Source organism: Medicago truncatula, chromosome 7 (genome assembly GCF_003473485.1).
Source record: "Medicago truncatula cultivar Jemalong A17 chromosome 7, MtrunA17r5.0-ANR, whole genome shotgun sequence".
NCBI classification, from domain to species: domain Eukaryota; kingdom Viridiplantae; phylum Streptophyta; class Magnoliopsida; order Fabales; family Fabaceae; genus Medicago; species Medicago truncatula.
Window position 1 is genome coordinate 1,496,642 of NC_053048.1, and position 20,778 is coordinate 1,517,419.

At 32.8% G+C, this 20,778-nt stretch overlaps 3 protein-coding genes across 7 annotated transcripts; 1 reads left to right on the forward strand and 2 right to left on the reverse strand.

The window, feature by feature from the left end:
- Positions 1–288: 288 nt before the first annotated feature.
- Positions 289–3,906, reverse strand: LOC25497432 (F-box/kelch-repeat protein At3g23880). Of its 5 annotated transcripts, none has more exons than XM_039828066.1 (3): positions 3,781–3,901; positions 2,183–2,258; positions 289–1,821 (listed from the first exon to the last, which is right to left on the reverse strand). In XM_039828066.1, exon 3 carries the CDS (start codon positions 1,728–1,730, stop codon positions 939–941), a length of 792 nt encoding a protein of 263 aa, XP_039684000.1. In that variant the 5' UTR covers positions 1,731–1,821; positions 2,183–2,258; positions 3,781–3,901; the 3' UTR covers positions 289–938. The 5 variants fall into 5 exon arrangements, with proteins under 5 accessions (XP_039684000.1, XP_039683999.1, XP_024627361.1 ...); XM_039828065.1 differs by lacking the exon at positions 3,781–3,901 and adding an exon at positions 3,024–3,300; XM_024771593.2 differs by lacking the exon at positions 2,183–2,258 and having other exon boundaries at positions 289–1,858; positions 3,781–3,906.
- LOC25497433 (uncharacterized) lies at positions 3,602–8,849 on the forward strand. The gene is made up of 8 exons (XM_013592013.3): positions 3,602–4,008; positions 5,643–5,687; positions 5,828–5,957; positions 6,689–6,752; positions 6,850–6,898; positions 6,984–7,081; positions 7,763–7,901; positions 8,477–8,849. The coding sequence occupies exons 1-8, from the start codon at positions 3,661–3,663 to the stop codon at positions 8,621–8,623; spliced, it is 1,020 nt and encodes a 339-aa protein (XP_013447467.1). The 5' UTR covers positions 3,602–3,660; the 3' UTR covers positions 8,624–8,849.
- A 791-nt stretch (positions 8,850–9,640) lies between these two features.
- On the reverse strand, positions 9,641–15,208 carry LOC25497434 (mannose-6-phosphate isomerase 1). Its single transcript, XM_013592014.3, has 5 exons — positions 14,567–15,208; positions 13,627–13,794; positions 11,834–12,043; positions 11,084–11,350; positions 9,641–10,382 (listed from the first exon to the last, which is right to left on the reverse strand). Exons 1-5 carry the CDS (start codon positions 14,876–14,878, stop codon positions 10,065–10,067), a joined length of 1,275 nt encoding a protein of 424 aa, XP_013447468.1. The 5' UTR covers positions 14,879–15,208; the 3' UTR covers positions 9,641–10,064.
- Positions 15,209–20,778: the final 5,570 nt, after the last annotated feature.

Here is a 20,778-nt window from a genome sequence, read left to right on the forward strand (position 1 = left end):
ATAAAATGGTCGATACAATACCTATAAGCACTACGAACGGACAAGGCTCCATTTGTGTTTTGTTTTCTTGTCCTAATAATTGGAATCGGGCTTCTTGTAATATTGACATCCTTTCAGTTTGAACTGACTAATGCCATAATTTTTTTGTGGCCATCAGGATAAGCATAAGAATACACATTCCCATTGCAGAGAAGGCAAGCTCCAATAAGTTTTATGTCAAGGTCAAGAAATTAAAATATGTTAATTTAATAAGTGATTGTGTATACACACACTACACAAAAATGGAAATAACAAAGCAATTTCTCAAGCTTCAAATTTTACTCACTATTAATCAACTAACAATGATACATGAAGTTGCCAACACTTGGAACAAATATAAAATCAAATAAAGATAAACAAAAAATAAACATAAAAGTTAGGAATGAATCTCATTCTCAAGTGATGTAGCACATCATCTACATCCTAATATTATAATCAAGGTGATATCAAACTTTCAACATAGACTTCTGATTCTACCCAACTCAAGTCTTGAATCTTCAAATTCTTTATAGTATCATTTTTTGAATCATAAACAGTCCACTTCAATTTACGATCCTCTCTAAAGACAAGCAGCACACGGTTGTCGTCCTCCGAAATATATACTATCCTGGTATAAGCAAAACCAAAATCACCAAAGTAAGGAAGATGAATCAATTTAATCCAAGACTCTTTATTTCCGTATTCCTTCATAAGCCAAACATCAGTAGAAGAGTGGTGACTTTCTCGAGAAAAAATGCACAAGCAATCCCTCATCACACCCAAGGTTAACTTATTCAGATTTCCATAATGAGGTTGCGGTATCTCTTGATAAGATTCCTTCCCCAAATGAAGAGAAACAATGGAACGCAACCCATTAAAACCGTTTAAATAACAATATGTCAACCAATTAACCGTGCCACTTACGAATATTCCATGTCGTTCCAAACGAACATTAGAAGGGAAGTCCTTAATCCTTCTCCAAGAGTTGGTGCCAAAGTATGAACTTCAACTTGAGTTTTGTAAGCCCTGTGATAAGAACCATACCAAAAAACAGCAACAACCTTGTAATTATCAATGAAAGGATCATATCCAAAAGCATATACAGTTGAACCTTGTACTCGTGGAAGATCAATAAAGGGTAATTTCTTTATTTTTCTAATGCAAGGGTTATAGAGAACAGCGAGACGTTGATTAATGGCGAAACAAAGGAGACCGTCGCAAGAAGCAACGAGGCCATCGTTGGATGTTGGAATAATGGGAGAGTAATCGAGTTGTGTGGGATTGGAGGTGAAAATTGAGTCGAGTTGAAGAGAATCGAATGGATAAGACATTACCTCTAACTCTTTTGCGATGATCCATGTGGTTGTGAGGAGGTAGTGGTGTTTGGTTGTTGACATCATGTGAAGGTGTTTTTTGGCGAATTTGGGATCATTTGAGATTAGAAAATTCCACGACTTACAGACGCAACGGAATTGTAGGAGGAATTTCACTGGGAGTCTACACAAGATTTCTTTCACGAGATCAAACGGAATACAGATTTCCGGTGGCGGCTTGTGAACTGAGATAGTTGTTTCCTCCACCAGTGGTTGAAAAGAAACGGTGTTGTGGTATGGAGTCATTACTAAATCTTCTAACAACTCACCCGAAACATCTTGAGGAACATTATGCTTTGTTATGAAATCCTTCAATACGGACATGCTATGTTCTTTCATGTTAACTAGTTGCTCTGATAATGAAGAACCATTGGCTGCCTCAACAGAATATGATTCTGCGCCAAGACGAAACGTGGCATTCACCTGAGGTCTATGAAGCACTGCATCAAATGACTTTGTTTCCATCTCTGTATTTTGAACAATTAGAGAAAGAAAAAAAGACAATTAAGTGCTACATTGTTTAAAAGCAACACTGATTACTGATGTACGATGATGATACTAATCATAGACAACATAACAAAGTGGATATTATTAGCTCAAAAATATTTCAAAACAGATCAAAAGCAACCACAGGTGGCAGTGATAGATGTTACTCATATATAAACAGGTGGCTTTGTTTAAGAGTTTAAAGGGAAAGAGAGGGGATCTATGAAGCACCGACACAGTTACAGACACTGGATACGACAATGACATTGCAAAAACTCATAGTAAAATTAGAATTGTTTTTTTACCAGTAGTGCTTACTGAAAACTTAAAGCTACTACTATTGAACAGGCTGACTCTATGATTTGTATGTTTCCTGAAACACTAGAACCAAACAAACAAATGAAGGAATTAAGTCCAATGAATAAACTATTAAGGGTCTATTTGGATAAACAGCTTAATTAAACATTTATAGCATAAGTGCATATGCAATGTACAAGCTATTTCAATAACAAAAGATATAATAAATTTAATGTTTACACATAAGATATAAGCTATTTTTGAGAGCTTATGAAAATAAATTGAAAACAATTTATAGACTTGTCATAAACTATTTTCATAAGCTCTCTTAAACAATCTCATAAGTGTCTATACCAATAGAGAGACTCAAATAAGTCAATCTAAACAGCTCCAAGACCCTTTTTTGAATAAACAATTTATGGAATAAGTGATTATGTATAAGCTATTTTCATAACAAAAGATAAAATAAATTCAAACTGTTTTAAATAAGTTAGAAGCTAATTTTATACGCTGTCTTCGAGGGCTTATGAAAATAAACGTCATCAACTATTTTCATAAGTTCTCACAAATAGTCTTGTAAGTGTCTGTGCTGGTAGGTAAACTCAAATAAATAAATCAATCCAAACAAATTCTAACTAAAGACAACCCAATATCCTCAAGTATACACAGAGACATTTCATCGAACAGTTAATATCTTCAAATAATAACCACAATGACACAGTCCAAGTTTCCACTAATAGAAAAACAACAATATTGAGATGTTCAAACAACAACACAAATAATTGAACAAAAAATTCATGAACATGAAATATAAAGACAGTGAAGAAAAGCAACAGGTTTGTGGTATACCTTCTTGACCTAGAGACTCAAGAGCCCTTCAATTTTGCACATCAGGTCCTAATTTTTGATCGGCTATTTTTGTGTGTTAAATTTGATCCCATATAATATAACCTTGATTAGGTTTTTCAGCTAAACAAATTTGAAGGGTTTATTGAGCAATCATGTTGAATTTAATGCAAATAAAGTCAAATATATTATTTTGTTTTTAAAGTAAAATATTTTTAATAATATAAAAAATATAATTAATTAGAGTTTGGATTTTATAATCTCACTCACTCTGCAAAATATTTGCACACACACATGCATCCAACCACTTTTTAAGTTACCTAATTTTTTTTTTTTAAGGAACCTAAAATATATATCAATAACTATTTATTTATCACAATTTGATCGGATACATGTGTAAAATTAAATTACACTATTGATGTTTGGAACTTAATTTCATTAGATTTTATAAATTGAATTTTTCATATCATTATTGGTGTAGTGTATGCAGCATTACCCTGTTTTTTACACAACAGACTGTTTCCAGGATTTGAATCCGTGACCTTCCAGTCACATAACAACAACTTTACCAGTTGCGCCAAAGTTAAAAGATTAAGAAACAAAACAAAAAGAGGAAGAAGAAGAAGCAACACAGTGAGCAATGGCAATGACAATGGGTCTTTCTGTGTGTTCAATTTTCAAAGTTTCTTATAATCATAATTACAACAATAAGACAGTAACAGTAGCATTACAGAAGAAGGAGAAGATGAGTGTTCCTTACAATCTAAAGGAAGGGCAATCTCGTATTTTCCATGAGCTTCCTTCTGGTTTGAACATGGAAGTCATTGTTCAGAAGAAGAAGAAGAAGAATGAAAGTGAAAGTCAGTGTTCACCACCTTTGGTATTTGTTCATGGAAGTTATCATGCTGCTTGGTGTTGGGCTGAACATTGGTTTCCTTTCTTTTCTCAATCTGGTTATGATTGTTATGCTCTTTCTTTGCTTGCACAGGTTCTATACTCTTTCTCTCTCTCTCTCTAAACTACTTTTTTTTTCCTTCATAATTATAAGTTAATAAACATATTGATGCTCAAATTTGTGAGCATTAATTAATAGCTTAACCAAGGTGTTGGGTTCGAATCCATTATTGGACAAGCAATAGTGTTAAAACTCTTGAGGAGAGTCTCTTGTTCATTTGGGTCCCACAAGACTTGAGAGATTAGTCTCCGCAGTTGCGCGCACGAAGGACACCCGATTTACACCAAAAAAATAGTCAGTTTAATTTGGTCATTGAATGTGTGAGACACCATATGTATCGAAATTGCAAACACATACTCAAATGTCTCCTGAGGGACTATAATGAGAATGCTACACACATTCAGGGACCAAATTGTTTGTTTAACGTAATAAATATAAATGAATTTTTTATAAGGATAATGTTTGGTGTACACTCATATGAGCGTATACACCTTGAGAAAGAAATAGATAAGCGAGAGTGATGTGATAGATGTGATTGGTTGATGATGTGGTAGGAAGAGAGTGATAGAGATAAAGTGAGGTGTTGAATAAATGTAGGGGAATTTGGAGTGTTCAAATATTATGATTGATTTCATAAATTGGTGAATATGTCATTTAAATTGTAACACATTTCTCAAAGGATCAATTTTTTTATTTCTGTTGTTAGAGGATACGTCATGACACGTTAAATGAATATGTAGCTATGAAACCTGTATACAATGTAGGTGTGGGTGCGATGTGGATACACGGATATGTGATTATTTTTTTTTAATTCAGAATACGATACAATTTAGATGCGTTAATAAAATATTTATAATAAAAATTATATACATATAAAAATACTTGTATAAAGATGCATGGATCATTCTTCATTACAAGAGACTTAAGTGGCATATGAAATTTATGAGGTAAAAATAGTTTAAGAACAAGCCATCAATTCAGTCCATAAAATAACCACTCTTTCTCCAATTTATTCCCTTAAGTATGGAAACATAATCAGTAGTCACTACTGCAGTATATGAAATCCGTCAATTTGATGTGTCTGGAGTTGACTTGACATGAAATGCATGAGTTTAACATCATATGTAAGTTTCTGGTAATGTAACATTGATGTGAGATTCACGTAGAAGTTCACATGTTCATTTAATGTGCCATCTTAGCCTTTAAAAGGAGAGATCATTTTGACTGACGCGTTACAATGTTAAGGATGTATTTACCAATTTGCAAAATTAGGGATTATTTTGATTTTTGACTGATGCTTACAACTTCAATGACTAATTTATTTACAAGAGTTTATTTAGAAATTACAATAACTTATGTTGGACCTAAAATTAAAGTATATTATTACTTTTTAGAAGGAAAAAAGTTAGGGGAGGGGAATATGTTATTGTCATGCCATAGGCTCCATGTTTGTGTTCAATGTATTGTAATGTTTAGTGTTGTGGGATTGTGGTTACTCGCATCCCTAACACATTAGGACAGATTTTATACTTGGAATTGCTGCTGCACCACTATCATCGTCATCTGCATTGTTGAACATGTGATTTTGATGTTGTACTTTTGGTGATTTCATGGTGTTCATAATTTGATTATCTTAAACTGTTCTGTCATGTATTCCACATGTGCAGGGCGAAAGCGATGAACCAGAAGATTCGGTTGCTGGTACGCTTCAGGTAAACTTCCTCTCCCTTTACTAGTTTAGAATCATTCATCTATAACTTTCAATTTATGTGTGGAATAACTTTGACATGCATACTTCATTATTATAGGTTATGTTCACATACTCTTATGGTTGTACCATGTTCTGCAGTAGACACATGCAAGAGATGTTGCAGATTTTATTCATCGAAATATTCAATCGCCACCCATCTTGCTCGGACATTCATTTGGAGGACTTATTATTCAGTATTATATTTCCAATTTAGGAAATGACAAACTCAAAGGTACTTCCTGATTCTGGCTTATTCATGCACTCGCTTGTTTGAAAATTGGTTGAAGTAAAGGATTCTGGTTTCCTATATCCTATAATGATTAATTGTTGAGAACCATTTACACCTGATTCTATATGTGGGTACTTGCTTTAAAAATACGCACATGTACGCACACACCCTTCGAGTTGAGTATCTAATTTGACAACTGCTTTTGATCTAATTCAAAAGAATCTATAGAAAAAGAAAACCCCTTACATTATACCAGATTTAACTCGGAAGTAGTTCATCACCTGTAGGAGCTTGTTGATAATGAGGGAACCATAATTTCTCTATTGGAGTGCTTATTTGTCTATCTGTCTGATGAAGGCAGAATTGTTGATCGTTTCCTTATTTCTTCGATAATTGAGTTGACTATCTTTGTGGCATTGATTGTACAAGTTTGTGAGAAGCTGGACCAATGTGGTCAAGATCGCGATTTAGATCGTGAGATCGTACGATGGGACGATCTCACTTGTCCCCTATGATCTAACGTGCATGCAGAATTGGATTCTTTTGAGACCAAACGTGATTGCGTTCAAAATCGCAGATATTGTGGAATTGCAGCCTCTGGACCAGGACGAGTGGAATTCCACACACACATACACTCTTTTGTTCACAACACACGCACACGTGCACACACATGTATGTGAGTTTTCATTTCTGGTTTGTTATGCTAATTCTGTTTGAGGTTGATTCTCTAATAGAAAATTTATACCCGGAGCTTAGAGGAGCTGTCCTTGTTTGTTCTGTACCTCCTTCTGGTAATAGGTAACTAACTATTTTTTTTTTTTTTTCAAGATAGAGAAAGATAAAGAATTGTTAAATATGACTACACTGGTTAACAAACTTTCTTTATTTTTATTAGTGGACTAGTTTGGCGATATCTAATTTCGAAGCCAATTGCTGCCTTCAAGGTAAATTAAATTGAATTTTCTGTATAATGCGACGCTTCCTTTATTCATCTTCTTATATGCACGTGTTCAATCCACTATTTGGCAGGTGACTTACAGCTTGGCAGCAAAAGGTTTTCAAAGCTCTCTCTCTCTTTGCAAGGAGACATTTTTCTCAGCCACAATGGAGGATCATGTTGTTAAAAGGTTTGTTTTCCTCGAATCATTCTTTTCATGATCACTTCCTATTTCAATTTGACTCAAAAAGATGTTGCTTTGTGAAACATTGACAATAGTCACTAGGTTTTTGTCGAGAGTCCCATGTGATATGCCCTGAAATGACTTTGTAAGTTGAGTTAGTTAGGCCGGTTTTGTAGAGTGAGTACCCAACCCAAATTTTCAGATGGTATCAGAGTCTATTCAAGATCCGGTATCTGGCCATTTGGGTCAAGCTCAAGATACCTAGTCCTGGGTGGGAAGTGTTGACTGTTGACAGTTCCACATGATCTGGTCTGAAAATATGTTTATAAGTGGGAGGAAACCCCTCACTTTAAACATCAGTTTTGTAGTGGTAAAGTAAGTATAACCCAAATTTTAAGAATTTTTATTGAAAGAATGGAAATTAAACTGTCAATTGTGGAAATTAACCCAGTCATTCACTAAAAAATTGTCAGTTTTAACTAGAACTTATCAGTGTTGTGGAGATGATGTAAAGTAAGAATCGAAGACATTTAGCATACGAGGCTAGAATGGAAGGTTTTGGTGTCATGGATTGGTGGTTGACAATAATATGACCATGATATGTTTTTTTTCATCCTCAATTTTATTTTTGTTGGTTTTGAAGCTTTTTGAAGGCACCGAGCCTGTACTTTTCTTTTAATATTTCAGATATCAAGAACTAATGAAAGAAAGTTCACGGATGCCATTGTTTGATTTAAGAAAGTTGAATGCTTCCCTACCAGTTCCTTTGGTGCCAAATCTCCCTGTTGAAGTTCTTGTTTTGGGTTCAAACAATGACTTCATTGTGGTAAGCTCTATTTCTTATAAATGGTGAAAAAACTAACAGAAATGGTGGTGAGTGAAAAATAAATAACTGACAAAAATGTTATTTGAATATCATTTTGAGAAATCAAAATTCAACAACTTTTTAAATGGATCACGTAGTTCGCACACGTGGTTAATTAAGCGCTAGATTCGGTTAATAGATATATCGGGTGTCACAACTTATTAACCATCTACTGAACTTCATTAACCTTAAATTTGCACATGATTCACCATGTGTGTGAACTACACTAACCACGTAAAAAGTTGTCAAATTTAGGTGTCACATATTGTTTTATGATCTAGTTCATGACCTATTAGAAGTAGGAAGCGCTCCCTAGAATACTCGCGGATAGGAATTCAGTTTGATAATGATTGAATGACTTTGTTTCTTTCGCTCGAACCAAGGATGAGAATGACGTGCTTTTTTTTTTTCTTCAATGATATTGTCTAATTATTCTTACCTAGTTATCTTCGCTGTCAATATTTCTGCGACGTTGATTTTGTTTCTGTAGTTTTTGCTCTAACCTAAGGTAGTTTTCTGCGTTTGTTGATTTATAGGATGCAGAGGGACTCAGAGAAACCGCACAGTTTTATGGTGTGTCGCCAGTATCTGTTGAAGGACTTGCTCATGACATGATGTTGGACACTTCATGGGAGAAAGGTGCAGAAGTTATTCTTTCATGGCTGAAGGGTTTACACAAGTAGGAAGAAAAAGAGTAGCAGAGGAAATGTTTGGTTCAATTTTCTCATTTTGTTAGCAGTGATTGATTGCTTCAACTCATTACAAATGATTGAAAAGTTTCACCAAGCTTCAAACTTAGGCAACAGTGGAGGGTCCAAATAGGAAATGTGATATTCTATGTGACCACTATTGTTTATTTTTGCATATTACTTTGACATTGACTAATACAAGCTTGTTAATTACATCTAATGTACTACTTTTGGAATTTCTAGCTGGTTGACCTTGTCTTCTTGTTTCTATTGCAATCCAACTTTTCTTTTCTTTTACATAATGTCGTATTTAATTATTTTCTCCATGGTTGACCCAAAATAAATTATGATAATTATTTCCATTAGTTTTAAAAATTAATTATATTGAAGCTCCTAAAAAAAAAACATTATATATTCCCTCAAAAAAAATTACTACTATATTGAAGGTTTATACCAGTAAAAAGAATATAATACTGACGGTAATAATTTAAGAGTAAAGACCCAAATTAGTCACGATCATTTTTATATGAAGGTTAAATTATTCTACTACTAATTATTTATTACATATAGATTAATTTGTCATCAATAAAATATCAAAAACTAGTTTGATATTAATTTTTTGTCGGATACTACACTGGATCATACGAAAATTATCGGAGACTAAATTGAGTCTTCACTCGTAATAATATGTATATACACCTCTCTTTCCAATATGTATCAAACTTTCTTTCCTATTTATTTATATTATAAATGTTTATAATGTGTCTACATCTTTCAATTCACTTTCTAGTTTTATGAATTTAAAATATGCTTGAAAACAAAAGAATGTATCTAGTAATTTAAAATGAGATTCATATTTAGGTACACATTTTTTTCCTTCAAAAAAGTGCTTATATACAGAGAGACAAAATAGTATCAAGCTTCACATTCTATGTTTTATTTAGAATTTTTAAGTTTAAATCCACAGTTCAACAAAAATCAGTCTAAACACAATATTTGGAAACACTTCACTTATTGATATTATTTATAAATAAATTTACAAATAGGAATACATCTACAATGAAATTTTCTCTCAGCCTCTGTGATCTTATTACAGTTACATTTACACTAAAGTTCTGCTATTACATAGTATTACACAGAAATTTTATTATTTTATTCTCATATGACAAAAATAATAAATAATAAAAAATAAAAATAATTAAAACACTTGCTAACTTAAGATTATTATTTCTTTTAGCAGCAATATATAATTTTATTCGCAAACATGGAAAAAAGTGCAAATGGTACTGAACCCACTAATCGAGATGAAGTACAAGTAGTACTCTGCCCACCAAAGATCTCGAAAACTACCTAAGCTACCTAAGTACTCTTTTCCATAAACCAAATCCAAGAATTCCTTTTTATTTCCTCCACAAACTCTTCAACCTTAGAATGCTTAAGAGTCTTCAAAAAACTTGCTATTAATCCCTGTTCTGTACAGATGCAACTCGGACTCACTTGCGACGCTAATCTCTGTGTAAGCAGGAGCGAAAAGAGCATCACCTTCGGTGATTTCATAAACTTTGGGTGATCCTGTGTTCATCGATCCTTCCCCGGCCGTGACCAAAAAGATGGACGGACCTGGAACTGCCGGGAACACTACTGTTTGCCCTTTTGGGAGAATACAACGGTCAATCTCGAATTCCTCAAATGGCGGGATATATTTATTTACATATGGATTCATAGACACTCCCCGCAAAATCTCTGGAAAACCCTGTAAAAAAGTAGAAGAATAAAAAAGTGAGTTTAAAACCGAGTTTCGCGTATTCAAGCAACCTATTAAGATTCATTTCAAAGACCGCGTGCGTATTCCGTCAAAATTTCGAAACCATGATTAATATGTGCATGCCAACTAGTATATGGTTATGCATGCACATGCCTACAATTGAGTTAATATCACACAAAGTTGCAATCAAATAGCTAACCAACCAAGCAATCTATGTGGCATGAGAAGTCTTAAGATGCAAAAAAACATAACAAAAGGCACCAAATCTCAATAAAGATGAATCCATGACCAATATAAAATTCAAAGGAAGAAAAAAGTGACACATGCCTTAGCATAGTATCAGGTGTACGACTGAAATAAGTTCCAACGGTAATTTCTATCTAATAATTGAACTTTAGGGTCCGTTTGAATTGACTTATTTGAGCTTATCTACATATGCATACACACTTGTGAGACTAATTTGAGCTTATCTACAAACATAAATACTTGTGAGACTGACATGTCCATACGTTGTTTTCAGATTTGACTTTATTTTATTTTTCATTATGGAAATAACTTATACATAAACACTTATATGATAAGCACTTATGCTATAAGAACTTAAGTTGTTTATCCAAAATTTCCAAATAAGGCCATTAATGCATCATGTATGTTATAGAAGTTGCGGTAAACAGTCTGATGTGATTTACCTGCTTGTATGTGAGCATGGAACAAAGAGTCGGCACATCTATGAACTTGGGAGTTAGGCCGGCTCGCACAACGTTGTCAGAAGTTGCCATGCATTCAATACATTCCCCAGATAGATAAGCATGTGGTTCGTTCGCCCCAAGGAACAATGCTTCACCAGGATTGAGTTTGACATGGTTCAGAAAGAAAGCTGCAATCACACCGATATCGGATGGGTATTGATTTTCCAACCGCAGCACCAACAGCTCCTTTTCTGTCAAATGCCTCATCTGATGCAAAATGAGAATATTAAAGCTTCCACATACCATCTACCCAACACACAATATGGAGGAACAGAAGTACAAGAGATAACTATCGATGGCATAATAGTGGTATTCATTACTGGCATAAGCACTTGTGAGACTGTTTAGGAGAGCTTATGGAAACATCATATGACATCTATCAACTGATTTTAGTTTATGAAAACAGCTGATAGCTTATATGAAAATAATTTAACTTTTTTATTTTATCTTTTGTTATAGAAATAACTTATACATAAGAACTATAATAAACATTTAGTTATAAGCGCATAATTAAGTCGTTTATCCAAACAAGGCTTAAGACCATGTATATCACATCCTCAACAAAAAAATTGCCATTCATTTCACAGACATCGAACTAACTCTAGGAGACAAGAAGGAATAAATCTACAAGAATAGATTTCGCGTCAAAGCCAAACTATTAAAACCAAACAGATTAAGTAATCAACTAACCTCACTTTCCTCATGCAGTCGATTTATCAATCTGTTCACTGCATCGGTCACTATCTCTTTACTAGCTGACATAAGATGAGTGAACACTGCCTGTAGAACAGGTTTAACCTTCTCTTCATTCTGATCACTAGTTTCTAACACCAGATTTGCATTTGAAGCACCAACTAGGTTGACAACTTCCGGAACGGTATGAATCACAGCTTTAAGCTCCTAAATAGAAAAAAACAAAAACACATTACAATAAATCAGTAAAAAGGTGGTTGCATATACCACAGGTAAGCTCTAACCTTATTCTACAAGTAAGATTTTGGACATGTTTAAAAAAACATAGTTAAATTTGTGTCAAACTCGAAATTGTTCGACCAATAAAGACTGTTTAGGCAACATTTTTTCTTGATTGAACAAGTAGACACTCTAATACAAGCTAAGACAATGCAATCGAAAAAAAGCAGTATTAAAATCCCGTCTTGGAGAATGACAGAAATGAACCATGGGCAAGACCAAAATCTGAACTTTTGAGTTAACTAAATTGATTCCCTACATCCATAAATCTAAACTGATCGTAGTTACACCTTTTAATAAAGACACATTATGTAGAGAGGCGTAGCACAAAATACTTCCCTCTGTTCCTTTTAGCAGTTGTTTAGGTAGAAAAATCATATTTCTATTTATTTGCGTTTTTAGATTTCAATATAACATTAACTATTGTTTTTTCAATAATACCCTTAACTACTTATAGCAGAGATAGATATGCGGAATGCAATAAGAATAATTAAGGGTATTATAAAGAAGACATAGTTTCATCAAAAAAGTAACAAAAATTATTTATTTTCATGGCACACGTAAATGTGATTAAAACGACAACTAAAAAGGAACAGAGAGAGTAACAAGGGATGTCACAATCCCCCGAAGAAAAAATTATTCTCAAAGACACCTCAAACTAAAGCAGCAGAACTTCAATTTGGCAGTTCCAAACAAAAAGATCTGTAATAAAAATATACTAAATTTCCACCTATTTTACTTTATAACAAATAGTTGCTTCATTAACACCAAAGGGTTATCATTTCAAATTTTTCACATGTAACCTATGAAGCACGGATACGGGCACGGACACCGAACACGACACGGACATTGACACGCCGACACCGTTAATAATTTGAGAAAATCACATCATTTGGTGTAATTATATGTGTCGGTGTCGTGTCGGACAAGACATGTGTCCGACACCAGGACACGTCTAATCCGAGGAGTGTCCGTGCTTCATAGCATGTAACTCTTTATTAATTGTTGGTTAGAACATCACAGGTTGTATTGCATCAGAAAAAGGCCTCTCAACTCAACAAAGAGAATGAAATTGACATGTGAATAAAATTAAAGTGAACAGAAAAAAGTTTCACTCAGTCACATCATTAAGGAATTATACCTAACAGATGGACAGTTCCAATCACACTAATGAGTATTGAATATTTTAAAGTTTATAAAAGAAGTTACTTTAAAAATTAACAAATCAAATCATCAACAAACTCTAACTTGTCATCAATAACAATACTTAAAACAGAAAATTTAAGATAACACCACCTAATTTTCATCTTATAATAAGGCTCATATTCACAAAAACTATTGTTAAATTAGAAAGAAAACAAATCACAATCAGTGTCTTAAACATAAACAATGAATCTTTCTTGACACAGTCAATGAAAGCAAAAGCCAGTTCAGTTATTCTCATAATACTAACAAAATAACAATAAAAACAAATTAAATTAGTAAAAATCCACAGAATAATTAAATACTACCTTAAGAGTGATAAATCCACAAAGAGCCTCAAAATCTGTCATTGCAAGAGCCATCTCAGGTTTATGATTCCCATCTTTATACACATCAGGATGCAATTTATGCAGCATCCTAGCCAATTCCTTATCTGGGTGAGCTTGAATAGACAAAGCCTTCCCTACAGACAGCACCTAATACATGAAAACAACATAAAAAATCAACCTTTTCATTAAATATATACACCCCTTTAAACAAAAATAAATAAAAATCAAAAGGGCAACACATCCTATGAAGCATTGATACAAGCATAGACATCAGACACAACATTAACACATAATAATTTGAGAGAAGGGTACATTTAAATATAATCACACACATCAGAGTCTTGTCAGACAAGACCAGACACGCCTTCAATCTCAAGTACTGTGTTACATAGAAAACAATACAAAAATTCAACCTTTTTCGTAAAACTAAACACCCATTTAAACAAAAAAACTAAGGGAGCACCCCCATCATATGAAGCATGGACATAGACACACTCAACACGACATTGACACGCATAAATATAATCATAAATGTCAGTGTCCAACAACGGACGTGTTAAACAGCACCTGACACTCAGAGACGCCTTCAACCCTCAAGTGTCGGTGCTACATAGAAAACAACACAAAAATTTAACCTTTTCATAAAATCTAAACAACCATTTAAACAAAAAATAAATAAAGGGTATCCAACTTCACATTGGTCTGAGCAAAACTGAACTCGAATCCCTTAAGTAAGGTCTCCGGTTTCTAGAGACAACATGGTTGGGATGGGAGACTTCCCCGACATAAACACAGGTTCTCCGACACAGATTAATTATCAACGAAAAACATTAAAAGAACCAATGAATGTTTGACAACAATTACATAGTAATCAACAAAAAACTTTAAAAAAAAATCAATAGTTATGAAAATCACATACCTTAAACAAGAAAGGTAGATCAGAACCCCATTTCTTAACAACTTTATGACCAAGCAACAAATCAGGGTTATCAAAAATCCAATCTTTAAGACTAATCCTTTGTCCATCATCATCAGAAACAAGAAAAGAAGGACCAGAATCATGGGTACCAATCCAAAGTTCAGCATAAGGCTTCATTGGATCAAATTTAAACCCAGAATTAAGCTCAGAAAGCTTAGCAACCTGTGACAATTGACCAGGTAAACCCCAATCGTAATTCTTAACAGAACAATGAAGTTTCTGAAGTGAATTGTTGGGATTTGAATCTTCCATTGTAAGAAAATTGAATGAGATGTTGAAATGGGTTTGTTATTGTTATGAGAAGTGAGATTGAGTCATTGGTATTTGAAGAGTTATAAAGAAGAGAGAGAAAAGGGTTAGAGAGAGAAAGATTGCAGAAGGAATGGAAAAGGAAACGGTGGATTGTGTCTTGTTGTTTGAATGCAATGAATTGAATTGAAGATAATCACTTTTTTGTGGATTCTTGTTTGGGAATTTATCTTGTTCAACACGGTGTTGAATTTGTTGTTACCCTTTGTGTAAGAAAGAAGAACCGAAATTTCATGCACGAACGATGACAGAGACACAAATGTTTCGACGAGATTTAGGAACTTTCTTCTTCTTCGTACTTTTGTCTGTTTTTTTTTTTTTTTTGTAAGGGATAAAAATTTAGTCTTTTTTTTGTTACAAGAGAATAAAAATGAATTCTTTCAAAAAAAGAATAAAAATTTAATTTGAAATCTAGAGATTTTTTTTTTTTTTTTGAAACAGAAATCTAGAGATTTTTTATTAGCCAATTTAGTTTGAATTATTATTAACTAATTTGGAATAAATAGTTTTTTTTTTTTCCGAAAGAATTTGGATAAATTCGTTTGAATTGTTATATACTTTTTGATTAATTATTACTATATTTTCTTACCATGGTTTGGATTTGACGGATTATTTAGTGGGGTCTACTTGATATCTAGTCTAGAATAATGAGGTCTAATTGATAAAAATATATGAGCTATATTTCTAATTGATAAAAATAATGACGGACGGATTATTACTATATTGTCAATGTGAGTCTAATTGATAAAAATATTGTAAAATATATAAAGGGATCCCACTTGGCCATTTTAAAAAATGAATTTCTAACTATTAAACTACTTGACAAAATATATAAGCTATAGATTATCCGAGGTATCAATTGATAGTCATCAATTGTGATTCATTTTTCCGAATTGATTGAGAGACAAATGTCCCTCAATTGTTATTTCTTTAACTACTCTACTAGAGAAGATGGGTTAGAGAGAGAAATATGGAATAGTGTGAAGCGTGGATTGTGTCTTATTCTTCAAAGCAATGTGACGAGGTTAATTGTCTTTTTTCTTATTATGATTCGTATTTGTGAATTTTGTGATCTTATCTTCTTAAACACGATTTACTGTTGATGTTGTTGTTACATTTGTGTACCATGTTTGTGATCGTGTCCTAATCTTCAAAGCAATGTATGAGGCTACTTACCTTTTCTGATTATGATTTATATTTGTAAATTTTGTGATCTTATCTTCTTAGATAGAATTTGTAATTGATGTTGTTGTTACGTTTGTGTACCGTATTTGTGAATTTTGTGATCTTGTCTTCTTAAACACGACTTGTTGTTGTTGTGCAAAGAAAGAATAATATTAAGCAATATTTTGCAATTAGCTAGCTATATTTGATAAACCTTTATCAGCCTCTTGTAAATAAATAATAGACGTCTTAGATGTGATTCTATTTGATAGTCTTTTTATCTTAAAATAGATGTTCCGTTTGAATTTTACACGACCATTAAAAAAATGGTTAAAAATATTTATTTTAATGGCAAAATATATTTCATTTACCCCGACACCCTCTAAGGAAAAAAGTTAAACTCTACTCACAATGTAGTATACTTGATTAGTTGGATGTGTCGAAAATGTAAAACCTCTTACACTTCAAAGTCAAAAAAATTAATGCATTATATTTTAATTCTAAAATCTCAGTCATATTTCAAATCAGATCCCTATATGAAAGTTATTTGTCATTACAATCCATTATAGATCAAACAACCAACTGACTCAATAAATGGAATTTTATATTTTTGTCAAGTATTGGGAAACTTAGGTCATTAACCATCGTTACCTAATTCTTTAAAATAAAATAAAAAAACATCGTTACCTAATGACTTGAAATTCCATTGCACATACCCAAACCTTTTTTTTAACAAACATACCGAAACCTATACCAATAAAAATATGATAAATTTTTTCTTCAAACCGTAACTAATTTAATTAATTTACCTTTGAATTTGAAAAGTCAAATTAAATACGTATATACACATCTCTTAATACCTAACAATGATCAAAGCTACACGGCGAATTGCGGCGAACTGGACGATATTGATCATATTTTTGTTAAATGTAATTTTTTGGGCAGAATTTGGTATTATATTTTCAATTGGCTTAGTTTCTATATTGCGTCCAATGACAGGGTGTAAGAGCACATATATCAGTTTGGTAGTTTAGGGGTTTTTCGCATAGAGTTTAATGCTTCATAGATGTTATTGGTTTTTTGTCGTTTGGGTAATCTGGAAGGAATGTAACAGTCGTGTTTTTCAGCGGAAGGAGAAAAATCTGCAAACTCTCTATGAAAGGGTGAAGCTTCAGTCTTTTTGATGGTTTAAGTTGAAATACTTTTTATTCGATTTTGAGTACCAATTATGGAGGCAGAACCTGATCTACTGTTTAATTGCAGTTACCTAACTAGTCTAGTTTGATATTTTTTATACTCTACTACTTTATCAGGCTTTTTTCGATGTGTTGAATTGACTTGATTTTGATTATTAATATATTTGTTTCCTTTGGCCTTTTAAAAAAAAAAATTCACATATACACAAAATACAATTGAACAACACAAAATAAACATATAAAGACGCTAATGCATCATAAAAAAAGAAATACATATTTATAGCTTTCAATATTAGGTTTTTTGTTGTGGTGGCCGGCGACCGGGGTTTGAATCCCTTATCTTACATCTATTATACATTATCCTTATCAACTGAGCTAAATTTACGAGAACTTAAATATTAGGTTTAGTATACAAAAGATATGCCTTGGATCAAAAGATTCTAGAATTAAACTCCGCTCGTGTCTTTGATTAAAAATGAATGTAAAATTTATTTGTAAATGAAAAATCATTCAGATTTTTAAAAAAGATGCATATACTAATGAATTTCCATGGCATAAAATCAAAGTTCAAAGCATGAAAAAAACGGCAAGGAGATAGCCACGTCTGACGATGAAAGCACGAGGTTTTACAGAGAAAATGACAAAAGTACCCATCCTCAAGTAAACGAATACGACACCGTTTGCTGTAGCAAAATCCGAAACAAAGAGGGTCGGTGCGGTATGGCAAGGCATGCAACGTAAAAATAACTAACAACTAACGCCATCAAGTGGGTCCCACAAACTGATCTTACCAATCACTCTCTTCCCGCCGACACTAGCTGCAATTCACCTTACATATACAATATTATTCTTCCTAATCTTATATCAAATTAAATTAGTAACAAGTATGTTTGTGGGAAACTTTTTATTTTAATCAATATCCACTGTCATTATAAATGTGTTTTACACAGTCTGTTAATATAAATATTTTATACTATGTCCTTGACCTTTTTTTTTTTATACTAGTCAATTAATCATAATTGTCCTGGTGATATTGACTTGAGATATACGAGTTGCTCCGTCTGTTCGATTTTTTCCGATAGTAATTTAGATGGACTGGTTAGTTTTTCTTATTTTAAAAAAAAACTTTAAAGAGAGTCTAATATGTTTTAATGGTGAAATCATCTGGATAAACTTCTCAATTTTTTTTCGCAACTTGATGATCCAAATTATTATTATTATTTTTTGATGAAAAGAGGATCCAAATCTTAAAATTCACATCTGAATGTTTGTGATTTATCAGCATTATAAAACTTATAATGATAAAACTACATAATAATACTATTTTATATAAATATTTTGTTGGAGATATTTTAAAGTAGAGATATTTTAAGTTAGGTTATTCTCGCAATGCTGGATTTGGAAATGTAGTCATGGTTGAAATTTGGATCAAAACAAAGGGTTTAGAAATTGCTATTTCAAAATGTGTTTGTTAAATATTTAGATTGAGACTTATTCTATTGGAAGCTATATTTTGCATGATGGTGGGTGTTCACGAAGTTATTCTTGTGCATGTCTTATCTCAAAGATTAGAAGTCTATTTGGGAAGGTTCAAGATATTTATTTTTATTTTTTTTGCAAATCCAGTGCATATTGTCTCTTAAACTTTTCCAAGAAGAAAAATGAAATTCGATTATTACATTATACATATTGGGAAAGTCAGTGGATATTAATATTATTCCCAATGATAAAGATAGGCACTGCCTCAATTTGATTCAATCATATAAATGGAAATGTGGGGTGGTGGAGTGATGGGTACGTGTGATAATGGATAACTATAACATTTCAGAATCCCTTCGTGCTTTAGAAGGGTAAGTGATTATTGTGGTGAATGTGATTCTGCAACTAGTTCTGTACTTGCAACGAAATTTCTCACGTGAATATGACACCTTGGTCCTTGTGTTTTGTTCATCAATAAGGTTGTTCAACTTCTTTGTCTTGCCAACAATTTATTACATTTACACAACTATTTTTATTTAGTAGATAGACGAGATGGCAAGACCATCATAAACTTACAACAAAGTGGAGTTATCGGAGTTCGAACTCCGGTCATGACGTCTGGCGTAACGATTTCGATATTTTTGTCAGTTGAATTAGGACTTATGGGACAGATTTACACAACTATTCTTGTGGCTAAACATTTTAATTTTTGAAATTGTTAACATGATTTTTTCTTACTAAATTAAATAAAATTGTTGACATAATTTTTTGTTTTCTAAAAGAAAATGTGGACATGATCGATAGTATTCTTGAAAACTGATTTGTACCATATTTATATACACATTATATCAAACGTGGAAAAGTCATATCTTCATCTAAAATTATAAGGTATTATGTATATGGATCACGATGTGCGATTAGGCACTCACACTTGAAGCAATGATCCAATAGCATGATTCACCCCGCTACCCGACCAAGTTGAATCGGAGCTTGATATTACTTGTTGGAGAGTTCATGGTAATGCCGAGAGCAACATATCAATGTCTAGGACCGCAAGAGAGGAAAACATCACATCTCCATCTCAAACTTTTAGATATTATATATGTATATGGATCACTTATTTATGATAAATACAACGTTTTGTCCATCCATAAGCGGTGTGAAATTAACCACTCACCCTTAAAACAATGATCCAATACCAACATTCATCTCGCTTCCCCACCAAGTTGAACCAGAGCTTCGATACCACTTGTTGGGGAGTCTGAGGGAGGGTTGAGAGCAACCTATCAATGTTAACATAGGACTATAGAAGAAGGGACACCACATCTGCACCAACAATCTCAAGGTATTAGACACCTCTCTTATATATCTAATATTTTATCCATTTATAGGTGATGTGAGACTTAACGACTCACACTTTCATATAGCTACCACATGACTATGAATGAAATACTCTTTTTTGTAATATAAAACTTGTGTTTTTTTCTTCTTCTTGTCCCTCCATATCTATGGGGAAGGAATATTGTTTTAACTATAATATAAACTTAGATTCTTCCAAATGGTTTATCTTAACTTGAGCTCATTAATAACTCTTCTGTTAGTTGGTTTTACCTATATTATATAAGAAGAAAGTCGATCGATTTGAGTTGACTTTTTCTCCTTTAAATTATACCTTTAAGAAAATTTAACCGTAAGAAAGTTATTTTATTGGTGTCATTCAAAAAGATAAAGAGTTTAGGCCAAATACCACATTTGATCCTTTTAGTTTGACAGAATTCCCAAGTTAGTATTTTAAGTTTCAAAAGTTTCAAAGTTTTAAATAGGTCATTTTAGTTGGGGATAAACTATTTCACTGTTACCCATGCTATTAGTTAATAATTAATTGATGTTGATGTAGTCGTTAAATTGTTAACTTGGATCAAAACGCTGCATTTTAAAAGTTCTGCGGTGTCAAAACGTTATGTTTAATGGTCACAAATATCATTTTAGCACTATAAATGTCGT

What these genes read in the sequence shown, in the direction of transcription:
- LOC25497432 (XM_024771593.2), bottom strand. Translation starts at nt 1,856, where the DNA reads ATGGAAACAAAGTCATTTGATGCAGTGCTTCATAGACCTCAGGTGAAT.
- LOC25497433 (XM_013592013.3), top strand. Translation starts at nt 3,661, where the DNA reads ATGGCAATGACAATGGGTCTTTCTGTGTGTTCAATTTTCAAAGTTTCT. An exon ending in AGGAAATGACAAACTCAAAG is followed by an intron (nt 5,958 to 6,688) that starts GTACTTCCTGAT and finishes ATTCTCTAATAG; the next exon opens with AAAATTTATACCCGGAGCTT. An exon ending in GAGGATCATGTTGTTAAAAG is followed by an intron (nt 7,082 to 7,762) that starts GTTTGTTTTCCT and finishes TTAATATTTCAG; the next exon opens with ATATCAAGAACTAATGAAAG.
- LOC25497434 (XM_013592014.3), bottom strand. Translation starts at nt 14,878, where the DNA reads ATGGAAGATTCAAATCCCAACAATTCACTTCAGAAACTTCATTGTTCT. An exon ending in ATCTACCTTTCTTGTTTAAG is followed by an intron (nt 13,795 to 14,566) that starts GTATGTGATTTT and finishes TTCATGTATTAG; the next exon opens with GTGCTGTCTGTAGGGAAGGC. An exon ending in GACTGCATGAGGAAAGTGAG is followed by an intron (nt 11,351 to 11,833) that starts GTTAGTTGATTA and finishes ATTTTGCATCAG; the next exon opens with ATGAGGCATTTGACAGAAAA.